We start from the raw sequence: 14,644 nt of genomic DNA, 5'->3' as shown, positions 1-14,644 counted from the left end.
GTTAAACTTTATTGAAAATGCCAATTCCTGGGTCATCCCACTCCCTGTTTCACCCCAAAAATCATGGCCAGAAGGTCTGAATTGCACTTCTCTCACCTGTTGGCTTCTAGAGCTAAAATTATATTGATGGTATAGCGGTTATTTTCCATTAAATTATTAGAAAGCAAACAGTACCCTGATTTAATATAAAGTATTTACCTTTTCTAGTATCTAAAAAAAGTTCGCTAACTTTCTGTGTTCTAAACAAATGCCTGCATTCAGAGTTTTAAAAAGGGCAAAGGGGAAGCTACTTGGGTGATTTTAATGTCCTTACATGACAAAATGATTGAGGCTGATGTGAAACTTTCACACTTCATTACCAAGATTTCAAGGATGGAAAGTCTTTTTTTATGCCTTCTTATTATGAATTATAAGCTCTTGGGAACGGGGGCCAAACTGCTTTTTCATTTCCAAGAACCAGAAGACGTTCAAGCTTCACTAGAAAGATGACAGGAAATGATTATAATTTGAAGGGGTTAAAGTCCACCTATCTGTGATTTGGTGTGGAGTTTTTAATATTAACTAAAAACATTTAAATGACTGAAATGTTCAGCAATTATAGAAAAATAGAAAAATCACAAAATACAGATAAATGAAAAGAAAAAAATCATCCATAATAAACACTTATAAATTTGCTTACCATGTGCCTGGCACTATTTCAAGGGCTTTACAAACAATTTCTATAGAGCTCACAGCAACCCACTTTACAGCTGAGAAAACTGAACCATAGTAAGAATAGTAGAGCCTGAAGTCACACTGCTATAGGGGATACGATCTGGGTGCAGGCAATCTGCCTCCAGAGACCATGTTTTCAAACTCTCCACTAGCCAGACTGTATTCTATAATCCATTACTCCAGATAACCATGCTCACACTTAGGAGTCTACCCTTCCAAAAATACGCACACACACACACGGACATATGCAGACACATACAACATACACATGCACACTTTACACTAAATAGGATACCTGATTTTTTCACTAATAGTATATTGTGAACTTCTATAATGGCTACTATAGTAAATAGTAACTGCTACATCCTGGCAAAATATTCTATTTAAAGTGAAGCTCCTCCCCCTCCCTTTGTACAACTAAGAAAAAGCATAGCCACGAAGGCCCAAGTGATCTTCCTATTAAGATTACTTGACTCGGCAAAAGCCGTTCCATGTACTAAAGTTTATTACTATCTACTATTCAATTCCAAGGCTGAAAGAACATGTAGAGGCTGTTACACATGACCTAAAGGCAATTCTTGAGGGCTCTGGAAAGCCTGAGTATGCTGCCCAGTGAGCAGAATGGAATACTGATTAGATGGTCACTGAGTAAACCCAAGAATGCCATCAATGAGACATAGAGAAAACCCAGCAAAGGGCAAAAGAAAGATACCATCAGAGCAAAATAATCATTTTCCTCTCACAGATTTCTTACACAACCCATAAAATCTAATAACTTGCTTGCCACTTAATAACCATTTGGTGTTAATGGACTAGAACAAAATGATAAAAGTTAATGGAACAACCTGACCATTAGCTACATTAATAATAGGTTTAGAGAAAATTATTACTATTTTAAACCATATACTCTTGCTTTCTGTTACTAGTGCTTTTTAGAAATATTAAAATATTAAGAAACATACTAAAATGAAAAGTTATAGTAAGTTCTGTATTCAGAATTAAGGAATTTTAAGTTCTTTTAGCTTCAAAAGATATTTTTGTCTCATTTGGTGACATGCTACCGTAGGTTGTAATTATAGAAGTAGATATGAAGAAATAATTAAAGTTACTAAATGCAGATTCGCCTTAGTTCCCCTATTTATCTCTTATTTTATATCGAAGGTATGTCTTTTTAAAAAAATCTACCAGATTGTAATATAGGCCAAGGACTTTTATGAATCTGTTTCTTAGCAGAATGCCTGTAAAGTTCTCCAGGGTTCCATACTACTATTAGGATTGTAAGAGGTGGCTCAGTGGTAAAGAATCTGCCTGCAGTGCAGGAGATGTGGGTTTGATCCCTGGGTCAGGAAGATCCCCTGCAGCAGGAAATGGCAACCCACTCCTGTATTCTTGCCTGGAAAAATCCATGGGCAGAGGAGCCTAGAGCCTGGTGGGCTGCAGTCTGTGGGGTCGCACAGAGTTGACATGACTGGCGACTGAACAAGCGCATACTACTATTAGGAAAGGCTCTTGGGTGATATAAAAGTTTCAAGTGAAAATATTCTAATGGGTAGATTCGAGTAGGTGAGTTATGTCGAAAGTAAACCAGCCATGGGAGAGATTTGTGTTTGTTCCGTTTATATTCAGAAAATATTTAACTTTAGTGGAGTTTCCTGTTAGAAAACAATGGCAGAAATGTCTCACTGAGTTATTACTCCCAATCACCAGGTAATGTTTAGGCAACCTGACTGCTTTTTTAAGGGTGTATTGCTTTGATGTTTGCTCCTCTGTTCTGAGATCAGTCCCTGGAAGGCCCGTCTTTTGAGGAAGGCTGAGGAAGCGTGAAAGCTGAGCCAGTCTACCCCATCCGCTCTTTAGGACTTTGCCCCTCAGCCTTCCTTTCCCTCATTCCCTCACTCAGCACGAGCCGTTCATGCACTGAGACACAGACTTTTGGCGTCAGGACCCTGTGGCTCTCTGAGGACCTCACTACTCTGACTTCATCCCAGACTCCTCCCACCCCACCCTCCCTTCTGACTTGGCCTCTCTTTCTTCTTCCATGTCATTGAAGACTTTCCTTTTATCCTGGTTTCAGAAGCCTCACAGTGATGTGTTTAGGTGTGGGTCTGTACTGATTCATTCTGCCTAGTACACTGTGTCCTTTCAATATGAGACTCATGTCTTCCTTCCATTCTGAGAAATGTTACTATCTCTGTGGTGTATCTTACCTTTTTCTATTCTTTTTGGAACGTGTATAAGGACACTGTGGTCCACCTTTGCCACAGCATATGTACCTTTATGCATATACCCTTTTACATACTTACCTTTGCATATTTAAAAATGGATGAGACGCAGCACTGCTATAACCCCTGCCCTGTGTACCACTCACTTCTGCCTGCTGAGAATCTCCAACGTCCTCCTTTCTGTACTCAGTGTATTTAATAGTTTTCATTCCTATTGTGCAATAAAACCACCTGGGATAGGGGTAAGGCATGCATTTTTTGAAAAATGGGCCACATCTTAGCTCTTTCATGTATTAAGTATGTGATACAATTCACTTAATCATTCTGGCTTTCACTTTTCCTATGTGTAAATAGAGACAATAATACTTACATCCATGGTTGTTATGAGACTCAAATGAAATGTGTGTCAAATGCTTTGTTACAGTGCTGGTGAATACTTAATAAATGATACTATGGCAGTCAGAGTAACAGCTGAAAGGTACCATATGCTTGACAATGTATCACATGCATTGTATTAAATAATTAAATATTTTATCTTCAGAGCCCTTACAGATGAGTACATCATTATTCATTTGTAAATTCAACATCCTAAGAACTGTTTTCTTTTATCCATGTTGCATTCCAATCTTAATCCTTTGGTATACATATTTTATGTATTTCATGACATATTTATATTTCTTTCTTTAAATTTTTAAAATGTTATTCACTATTTTTTCCTATGTTGTTTATCAAATGTCATTCTAATGACTATGTGATATTCCACTGAGTTGTTATTCTGTAATTTACTCAGTCATTTTACTATTGCTGGAAGGAAAGTTATAACCAACCTAGACAGCATATTAAAAAGCAGAGACATTACTTTGCCAACAAAGGTCTGTCTAGTCAAGGCTATCGTTTTTCCAGTGGTCATGTATGGATGTGAGAGTTGGACTGTAAAGAAATCTGAGCACAGAAGAATTGATGCTTTTGAACTGTGGTGCTGGAGGAGACTCTTGAGAGTCCCTTGGACTGCAAAGAGATCCAACGAGGCCATCCTAAAGGAGATCAGTCCTGAGTGTTCATTGGAAGGACTGATGCTGAAGCTGAAACTCCAATACTTTGGCCACCTGATGTGAAGAGCTGACTCATTGGAAAAGACCCTGATGCTGGGAAAGATGGAGGACAGGAGGAGAAGGGGACGACAGAGGATGAGATGGTTGGATGGCATCACGGACTCAATGGACATGGGTTTGGATAAACTCCGGAAGTTGGTGATGGACAGGGAGGCCTGGCGTGCTGCAGTCCATGGGGTCTCAAAGAGTCAGACGTGACTGAGCGACTGAACTGAACTGAACTAATGTAGTAGGAATTGTATATAGAGTAGTCCAAAGTTACAGTGTGACTAAGACAAGAAAAAAGAATACAGTAATTCCCCTACAAATGAACCTCAAGTTGCAAACTGTCAAAGATGCAACTGAACCATTCCATCCGTGTCAGACATGAGTGAAATTGCAGCTTGCCTTCCATCCCCTATTGCTGATGCTCCTTTAGCTCTACCATCTCTCATCTCCTCTCCCACCTCCAGTCAGTAACTCTTCTTGCCTCTTCACTTGATGCCAGCCCCTGTATGCCAGCTGTTGTACTGTACTATTGTACTTTTTGAGGTACTGTACTGTAAGATTTAAAATGTTTTATTTTTTGTGTTTGTTTTTTATGTATTATTTGTATGAAATTGTTATAGATCAATTACAGGGCAATACTGTATAGCTGATTGTGTTAGTTGGGTACCGAAGTGTAATTTTGTTGGACTTAATGAACATGCTCTCAGAATAGAACTCATTTGGATGTAGTGCATTTTACTGTAGTAATGAGTGGAGCAAAAACAAACCTCTAGTCTATTAAAAAAAAACCATAATATATATTTTAAAGCAGTCTATACAGATATATGTGGCTTCCCTTGTAGCTCAGTTGGTAAAGAATCTGCCTGCCATGCAGGGGACCTGGGTTCGATTCATGGGTCAGGATGATCCCTTGGAGAAGGAAATGGCAACCCACTCCAGTATGCTTGCCTGGAGACTCCCACGGACAGAGGAGCCTGGCGGGCTACAGTCCATGGGCTTGCAAGAGTCGGACAACGACTTAGCAACTAAACCACTACCATACAGATATGCAAGTTCTACACCGTATTATGTACAAGCCACTGTTGATCAGGGTGGGATGCATATAAAGAGTGAACTTCCTTCTCCCCTGCCTTCATTAAAACTCAGGAGGATCAGCTCTGCATAACAGCTGTCATGTAGGTAAGGCTTGTATTGGCATCTAGTCCTTCCCTACAGGGACTTTGCACTAGATGCTCTCGCCTGTCTACTGTCCCCTACGAGCCACCTAATGACACATGACATGGGCTGGAGACAATCAGAGTCTTCCTCAAGATTGATTTAAAGATGCTAGTAGAGAAAATTCTCATTCTACTGGGACTGTTAAACTAGAAAACCAGGAAGTCAAGGTTGCTGGAGACCACCTCCCTGGCTGTTAGCAGGCAAGTTTAGACAGCAGGCTAAGAGCCACAAGCATAGGTGCTTCTTAAACTAAGGTCCATTTTTTCAGCTATGCCTTGGATGGCATTCAGTCCTGTGGTCTCAGAACTGTGCAAACCCTCTCTTTTCCTGCACGGCTCTCCTTACTAAAAAGCCTTCCACCTGGTGAGTCCATCTTCCTCCTCAGTTCTCACTCTCCTCCCTACTCCAGCCAAATGTCTTGAAAGAATATCTACACTCACTCTCTTCGCTCTTATTTTTCACCTCAACCTACTCTAAATAGACTTCCACATTTACCCTTCTACCGAATCGGCTCAAAGATTACTCAGGAACTGTCCAACTCCACGGTCTTTCTTTAGTCTTGTTTATTTAATCCCTTAGCATCCTCTGACCTAGCTGACCTTTCCTTCCTGCCTGAGAACTTTTGAGTTGGTTTCCACAATAACTGGAAAACACTTCCTCTTGGGTTTTCTCTTCTGCCTGCCGCTTCTCAACCCCATTGTCTGCCTCTCCTTTACCTGTAGATGTTGGGGTTTCTGGAAGTCTGCAGCCTAAGCACCTTCTTTTTCTCAAACTACATTCTCTTCCTATCTTTTCCTGTAATGGAGCTCTCATCCACTATTTTAGCTTTGATTATGATCTCTATACTAATGGCTTCTCTACTTATGCCTTTACTCCTGATTCTACCTCTGACCTTCCCAACCACATAGCCACTTGCCCACTTTGGATTTCCGCTTAAATGTATCAAAGGGATATCAAACCTGACCTGTTTCGAACTGAACTCTTCACCCTCCTCCACAAATCTGCTGCTCCTCCCCTGGTGTTTCCTAATCACTCATGGCTTTGTTATCCACACAATTGCTGAAGTCCATTTCCAACATGCTTCTTTTAGTACTTTCCTCTTCTTCATTCTCTTCTTTCCATCCATCGCTGAGACCTGTCCAGACCTGTCTCTGTCTCAGTTCCACCTCCTTAGCTGCATCACCATCACATCACCCGAGTCTGTCACCATCCTCTCCCTTCTAGACTTCAGCCACAGCATCCTCACTGGTGTCCCCACACCCGTGCTGGCTCCTTCCAGTCCATTTTTTGCACAACTCCAGAGAGATATTTTAAAACCTCAATCTCATCCTGCCCTGACTCTGCTTAACAGCCTTCCAGAGGCTTGCAGCTGTTCATAGTTAAGGTCCAAAGACCTACCAATCTGGTTAGTCTTGGCCCCTGACCCACCTTTACAGGCTCTTTTCAGCCACTTGCCCCTCCAGCCACATGGAATCCTCCTGGTTCCCCAAACAGGACAAACTGTTTTCTCAGGAACTTAGATCCTTCTGCTGTGAATTTTTTTAGGTAACCCTTTCCTGATTAGCCTCCCCTCACCACTCCAGTTACATTATCCCAAGATACCTTGGTCTGTTCCTCCACCTCACCCTCTATTTATTGCTTTTCCTCTCTTGTGGGACTGTTAAGCCCCGGGAGGGCAGGCACCATGGCTGTCCTGCTCACTGCTCTGCCACCACTGCCCACTTACGCCTGGCACTGACTGATAGGGCAAAAATGGAGTATTTGGTGGCCTCACCACCTAACCCCAGGGCAGCTGTGTAGCTGCCCAGCATTTGGGACTGTCTTCTCTTAGTGCTGAGATCCAATAGCAGCAAATCCTTCAGTGGTTCTTAAAACTAGAGTCCTACTCTTTGGAGGAGAGGTTGACAAAGTTGACCCAAATGATCCCCTTGACCTTTTCCACTGGGGCCATACAGGAGCTCCCTGGATGTTGGAGAGCTTGCTTTATGGCTCTGTCTAAAGCTAAGGTGTCATCTGGGCAACATGCTACATCCCTGCCCCGTTCTTCTAAGGAAATGCTGTTTTTAAGACCAGCCTTTCCCCACCGACCATTGTTCTTTTCTCTTTTCATTCCACAGTGTGCCTAAGTGAAATGCTGAGAACCTAGGTTGAGAGCCCCAAATAGGGTAGTGGGAAGAAGGGAATAGAAAGGCTGACCTGCTCCCAGGAGACTCAGAGTGGCCAAAGAGAATGTAATTAGGGATCTTAACAGTGGCCTAGGCTTTATGGGAGGCAAATTGGTTGAGGTGGCCCTCAGGGAGTGAGGAGCTCCCAGGGGACAAAAACTGCAGGAGCCATGGAGTGGAGAAGCAACTGGAGGCGGCCCCCTCTGACTCACAAACAGAGCAACAGCCTAGAGTGTTCCTAGAAGAGGCGATTTCTTCGGCGCACGTGTACTGGGGACTGTGTCTGTGTGTGCGTGTGTGTTTGTGTGAGTGAACATCTTCTGCCCTTGTCCTGTAGGGCTGGGCGAACCAGGAACCGTCCCGCAGAGGAAGAGATTTAGTAGTCTCGGCCACGTCTGTCTTCAGAACCTACCTTTCCTGCTCTTTATGCAACAAGACACACCTCTCCGAGGAAGGAGGCCGACATCATTACTACTGCCCTATTAACACACACACACACACACACACACACACACACACTCACACACACACAACAACCGTGTAATTACTCTCCGCAAGAAAGGCGCACAACAGGATGGGCCTGAGCGGAACTCGGGATGAGCCATCCCTGTAAAGATTAGGAAAAGGAACCTCCCCGCCATGCACCCGCCTCCGGCCAGGGCCTCTCCCAGATGGTCAGGCTGGGTTGCCAGACCACCTCCTAGGGTGAGAGGGTGGTCGCGGGCGTCTCCCAGCCACGCGGGTTCCCTGTTCCTTCTCCTACCCGCCTTCCAGCTCTCGCTGGCTCTGTCTCCCACGCCTCAGGTGTTTGCTGGGGCTGGGCCACAAGCCCTTCCCTTTTTGGCCTGCACCTGGGGTAACCTCCAGCCCCGAGCGCCCGGCCAGACCCTGCTGCAGCGAGTGCGCACGGAGCGGTGCGAATCGACCCGCGCGGGGCTCTCCGGGCTGCGTGCGCCCCGCCACTGCCGGAACACCGGGCCGGGCTCCGGCTGCGCGCCACGCCCCCGGGCTTCGCACGGCGCGCGAGCCCCTTGCAGGGTGTCTGTGAACTTGGAGCCGAGCGGCTCGAGGCTCCTACCGGGGATGCGGCGGCAGCTGCTTCCTGGTTTGAAGCTCGCCGAGTGGGGGAGAGCGTGAGCCCGCGGAGGCGGGGGCAGGAGCCGGAGCCGGAGAGGGCGGAGGCGGGGGCAGGAGACGCTGGAGGCTCGAGCTAACCGGACGGGTCGCTCCGGCTCTCCCGGGAGAGGCGCTTCCTGGCCCTGAAGAAGGGGCGAGTACCGTGCGAGCCCCCGGGAGGCGCCGCGCGCTCCAGAGGGACGGTCGGGCGACCCCGGCCCGCTGAGGGCTCGGCGCCCGGCTCCCCTCCTTTCCACCTCGCGAGGGAGGGAGGGAGGGAAGGAGGGGAGGAAAGGTCCGGCAGAGGAGGCAGAATGGCCGGTCGAGGGGAGCTTGGGTGCTGCTTTTCCCAGGAGCTGCCTCCACTCCTGCGGCCGCCGCGAGGGCTGGCCTGAGCGAGGGCTCCCCTCTCTCCGGCTGCGAGACCGCGCGGTCCCCGGGGCGGGACAGCGGCGTCGGCATGTCGTCCGGCACCATGAAGTTCAATGGCTACTTGAGGGTCCGCATTGGCGAGGCCGTGGGGCTGCAGCCCACCCGCTGGTCCCTGCGCCACTCGCTCTTCAAGAAGGGCTATCAGCTGCTGGACCCCTACCTGACGGTGAGCGTGGACCAGGTCCGCGTGGGCCAGACTAGCACCAAACAGAAGACTAACAAGCCCACGTACAATGAGGAGTTCTGCGCCAACGTCACCGACGGTGGCCACCTGGAGCTGGCCGTCTTCCACGAGACGCCCCTGGGCTACGACCACTTTGTGGCCAACTGCACCCTGCAATTCCAGGAGCTACTGCGCACGGCCGGCGCCTCGGACACCTTCGAGGGCTGGGTGAGTACCTGGAGCCCTCCCCTTGGTGTCCACTCCGCACCTTTCTCTTCCTTCATTTTTACAGAACTTGCCTGGGACCCGCTTTCCCATCTTCCCAGGCTCCGCGGCTCAGGGAATTCCCTCCACTTCTGGACCACGTCCAGGTGGCCCGTGGCACTGGTGATGTGACCGTGGTGGGTGTGCGAGGGCATAGCTGTTCCTCTAAGAAGCCATCCTGGATATGGTTCCTCTTGGGGATGGCAGCTTGGGCTAACGGGAAGTCGGGGGAAGGGGCGATCACCTCCTCCTCCCAGACTTTGAGTAAGGCGCCCCAACTCGATGCACGCGGGTAATATAGGAAAGGCAAGGAAGGTGTGTTAGGAAAGTGACTTGCTTTGGATAAAGCTCTTTAAGCGTTTCTTAAGCGAAAGGCATGCATTCTCGCAGGTATTATTCATAATGTTTATGGATACGTGTTGGTTCAGCCGCTCAGACGTGCACACGTGTTTCAGCATGCACATCCATTACATCCCAGAGGTAAATAACCCACACTGGCAGGGATCGGAGTGCCTGGGTCTGCAGTTGGCAAAGTTTTGTTAAGCAGTTTTTCAAGGAGATGAGATTTACATGTGTTTGCAGGCAACTTCAGTTCAGTTTCAGCCCAAGAGGTCTGATTCCTACCGTTAGTGTTTCTGCTGTTACTGGTCTTGAGAGTTTCCAGGGCTCCTCAGCAGTTTGTGAACCACCCTTGGTTTCTCACCTCACCTGCTTGTATTTCTGTGTATTGACAAGTAGTTGCCCGCAACGTCCTACTTGCCTGTGCTTTTCACATAGTTCCCATGAGGCAAAATGTCTGCTGCAAATAAATTAAAATGTCTAGAGCACTCTACACAGTGCTAAAATGCTTTTGCTTCCTAATCTTCATACTGCCTTTGTGATGCCGGCGTTATCCTTCCCACATGTATGTGATGAAATGATAATTAGAATGAAGTGGTCTGGTTTGGCCAAATAAGTCCTTTGAAGACTCTCAGGAGTTTAATGATTTAAATTCTGGAGGATGTCAGTTTTGAGGCCAGAATGTGAATCAGTTTTGAAAACCCTGTTTGAAATTAACAAGTGGGGGAATCAGATGGATAATAAGAAAGACTCATTTAGATATTTCTTTTACACTTTGAGGAATTGATACTTTTATCATATATTTTGTAAAATTACAGCTAGCTTGTGGAGTAGTCTCTTAAATAGGAGAAAAAACCATAACGACTGTTTAACTGTAACATCAAATTATATTGAGTTAATTTCCCTTCAACTAAATTTACTTTGTGAAATTTAGAAGTGGACTGGAGAGGAACGGCCAAAATAGAGATTGACATTTTATTTTGTGAATTTCTGAATAGGAAGTAGAGATCAGTCTAGGAATCTGAATGGAATTATTAAATTAGTACCCGGTTAGGAGTTAGATTGGGCAAAGCTCTAAAGAACCGGGTTCTGAAATATAATGGTGCAGACTGACCAATGGCCATTAGAAGCATGTTTTCCAAGAGAGATCCTAGACTGGTTTTCTTTACCCATAATCCGCACATTTGAATCACCTGAGGGACTTTTAAAAATCCCTACTTTTAAAGACTCTAGATGAGACTCTGGCTGTGGACACCAGCATCAGTATTTTTCGGCTCTCCAGGTGATCCCAATATGCAGTCAAGTTTGAGAACCTGTAGCCTAAATGAAGACCACAAGGTAAGGGCTGGAAGAAGCATAAGTATAGGAAGATTCAGGTTACTTGAAAAAGTGGGGTGCCTATTTAGATCTGCCTATTTTCCCACTGGCTGTAGATTTAAATGTAAATTAAATTTACATATCTTGTCTGAATTAATTATATTTAGGTGTTTAATGTAACCCGGTAGCAGTGGTCTGAAAAATACGAGTGTTTGGTAGGCTATATCAGCATTTAAATGACCTTGACATTGGTGATTTGTCAGATACTCATTCAGTGAGGAGGCAGAGTTTTTTAAATTCTTGGTATTTTGAAACTGTGACGATAGGGTAGATAAAATAGGCAGTGAGTTTCCTTTTTAAAAAATGTTTTGTTAAAGTAATTTTGTTAAAATATTTGGAAATATATGGAATGCTTGTTTTTTAAATGATCCTCTATAGGTCTAAAGTGGTTTTGAAATTTAGAACTACAGAATTATTTATTTGTCCTTAGCATATTAAATTGAAATGCATAGTTTATTCAGAAAGCTATAAATGGAATAATTTACTCCACGATAAATTTATTTTTTGCAACTGAAATTACAGGTTGCTAAACAAAATAAACTAGTAGTTTAATTCTTCCTAGATCAGGAGAAGAGACAAAAACAGAGGATACCGTTATTATTAGAATAAAACAAAGTTGTTACGCTTTTTTGCTTAACATAGTTTCTAAGTATTAAGAAGATAGTCTTTGACATTGATTTTGTACCAGTTTCATTGTTATTACCTTCTAAGCTTGATGAGAGAAAGGGATCTATTTTATGCAGTTATATTCCTAGTACCGAGGAGGCAACCCATTCCAGTATTCTTGCCTGGAGAATCCCGCCGGACAGGGGAGCCTCATGGGCTACAGTCCCTAGGGTCGCACACGACTGAAGTGACTTAGAACACATGCACACATTCCTAGTACCAGGCACAGTGCCTGCCGTGGATTAGGCAATCAACCATTTCTTTCCTAACTACATTTATTTCATTTAATTTGCATTATATCCAAGGAGGTAGTGAGATATAATATGACAGCTAAAGAAGTTCTTAAATGGAAATTCAGTGTTAAATTCTTCAATTAGAAAAGATTTCAAAGACCTGAGTTTCTGCCTGAAACTAGGAAAGAACGAACCAGTCAAATCCTAGGTAAGCAGAAAGAAGGAAATGTAAAGATAGCAGAAATCAGTGAAGTAGAAAGCAGAAACAGTAGAGAAAAATCAGTGAAACAAAAACATTGGTTCTCTGGAAAAAACACACACACACACACAATAAAATTGATAAATCTCAAGACAGAATGATCAAGAAAAAAGATGACACAAATTACCAATGTTAGAAAATGAGAAAACATCACTATAGATCCTATGGACGTTAAAAAAAAAAAAGAGAGAATATTATGAATAACTTTATGCCAGTAAATTCTGCAATTAGATGAGATGAATAAATTCCTTGAAAGATACAGATGACCAAAACTCATTCAAACAACTAGCCTTATGTCCATTAAGGCAATTGAATTTGTAGTTAAAAAAACTTCCACAGTACAAACTTGAGGTCCCAGGTGGCTTAACTGGTGAGTTCTATCATACATTTAAGGAAGAAACATTGGCAATTACACAGACTGTTCCAGAAAACAGAAGAAAAGGAAACACATCCTGGCACATTTCATGAGGCGAACATTACCTTTATACTAAAACTTGATGGATGCTTTGCAAATAAATAGAACTAAAGACCAATGTCCCTTCTGAGTGTAGATATTAAAAAATCTTAAATTTTAGGAAATCACACCCAGCAATATAGCAAATGATCAAATGGGGTTATAACCAGGACTGCAAGGTTCATGGTTGACTAAGCATTTAAAATCAATCAGTGCAACTCTTCAAATTAACAGAATAGTTTAATACCAGAAAAAAAGATTCATATGATCAGGTCAATAGATAAAGAATTTGACAAAATTCAAGATCCATTCATGATAAAAACTCTCAACAAACTAGTAATAGAAGGGTACTTTTCAACCAGATGAAGGACAGCTATGAAAAACCTACAAGTAACATGTTGATGGTGAAAAACTGAATGATATTCCCCTAAGATCAAGAGTGGCAAGGATAGCTACCCTTACCACTTGTGTTCAACAGTGTAGTGGAGGTCGCAGTCAGTGCAACAGGCAATTAATAAAATACATGCAAAGGAAGAAGTTAAAGTGTCTATAGAAAAATCTAAGACACCTACACAAGGGTTACTAGAACCAACAGGCTATGTTTAGCTAGGTTGCAGGATCCAAACCAATCTACAAGTTACTTGTTTCTTCAAACTCTCAGTGAACAACTGAAAGCTGAAATAGAAAAATACCATATAAAAGAGCATCAAAATATGAAATTGGATAAATCTAATAAAACATGCAAGACTTGGTCACTGAAAATGAGAAACCTTTGCTGAAATAAGTTAAAGATCTAAATAAATGGAGAGAAATACTGTGTTCATAAATGGGAAGATTCAATCTTCTTAAGACCTCAAATTTTCCCAAATTGTTCAATAGATTTAATGTATTTCTAGTCAAAATATCATCAGGCTTTGTTGTAAAAATTAACAAACTGATTCTAAAATGTATATGAACATGTGAAGGACCCAGACTTGTCTAAGAATAATTTTGAAAAAGGATGAGTTGGAGGACTTAAAGTATCTGATTTCAAGACTTACTACAACACTACTGTAATCAAGGTAATGTGGTATTAAAGAGAGTCAGATCAGTGGAGTAGAAGAGAGTCTAGAAATAGATTCATACATATATGATCAGTTGACTTTCTTTTGACAAAGATGTCAAGGCAGTTCCATTGTGGAAATGATAATTTTCTTAACAAGTGCTACTTGAACAATTGAATAGCTATATGCAGAAACTTGTGCATTGACTTTAATCTTACATTATACACAAAAATTAACTGAAAATGGATCATAGACCTAAAAGGAGGATTTTAGCTGTAAAATTTTTATGAGAAAACATAGACGAAAATCTTAGTGACCTTGGTCACCGCAAGTATTTTTCAGATAGGACCACAAAAGCAAGTACTATAAAGAAATCAAATCAGACTATTTAAATTAACTGTTGCTTTTCAGAAGATTCTTAAGAAGAAGACACAATCCACTGGGAGAAATTATTTGTAACATGTACATCAGACAGGGGACTTTTAACAGGAATATATAAAATGACAATGAGAAAAATACTCAGTTTAAAAATGGGACGCAATGAGAAATGTATTCAAATTAAAAATGGGACAAAGATTTGAATAGGCACCCTTAATGGAAAATAGCACAGTAAAAGATTAGTTAAGGAGAAGTAAATTAAGACCCAAACCCATGGGAAAGTCTAAAATTAAAGAGACTGATCATACCTTGTGAGTGAGCAAGTGGAGTAACTGGAACTGTCATATACTACTGTGAGGAATATAAAACGATAATCATGTTGGAAAACACTTTTGATACTTTCTTAGTGTTAGAAATGTACTTACTATGGGACCTAGCTACTCTTAAATGAAACCATGTATACATAAATATTTTTAGCTGCTTTATTTGTTATATAGCCCC

The 14,644-nt window shown here is 42.8% G+C and overlaps 1 protein-coding gene across 2 annotated transcripts in view; it reads left to right on the top strand.

Annotated features, from left to right (window-relative positions):
• The first annotated feature begins 8,358 nt into the window (after positions 1 to 8,358).
• The window catches only part of PRKCH (protein kinase C eta), a 231,207-nt gene continuing 224,921 nt past the window's right edge, over positions 8,359 to 14,644 (top strand). Inside the window, exon 1 of one of the 2 annotated variants that reach the window (XM_006054431.4) lies at positions 8,359 to 9,358. In XM_006054431.4, the coding sequence (XP_006054493.1) occupies positions 8,996 to 9,358 (363 nt within the window). In that variant the 5' untranslated portion in view covers positions 8,359 to 8,995. Of the gene's footprint in view, positions 9,359 to 11,011; positions 11,072 to 14,644 lie in introns of those variants that run through there. The other variant, XM_044924894.2, reaches the window with a different exon arrangement.

Source organism: Bubalus bubalis, chromosome 11, assembly GCF_019923935.1.
Source record: "Bubalus bubalis isolate 160015118507 breed Murrah chromosome 11, NDDB_SH_1, whole genome shotgun sequence".
NCBI classification, from domain to species: Eukaryota; Metazoa; Chordata; class Mammalia; order Artiodactyla; family Bovidae; genus Bubalus; species Bubalus bubalis.
Note: the sequence above shows the minus strand (reverse complement) of the source record. Positions and strands in the feature narration are given on the sequence as shown.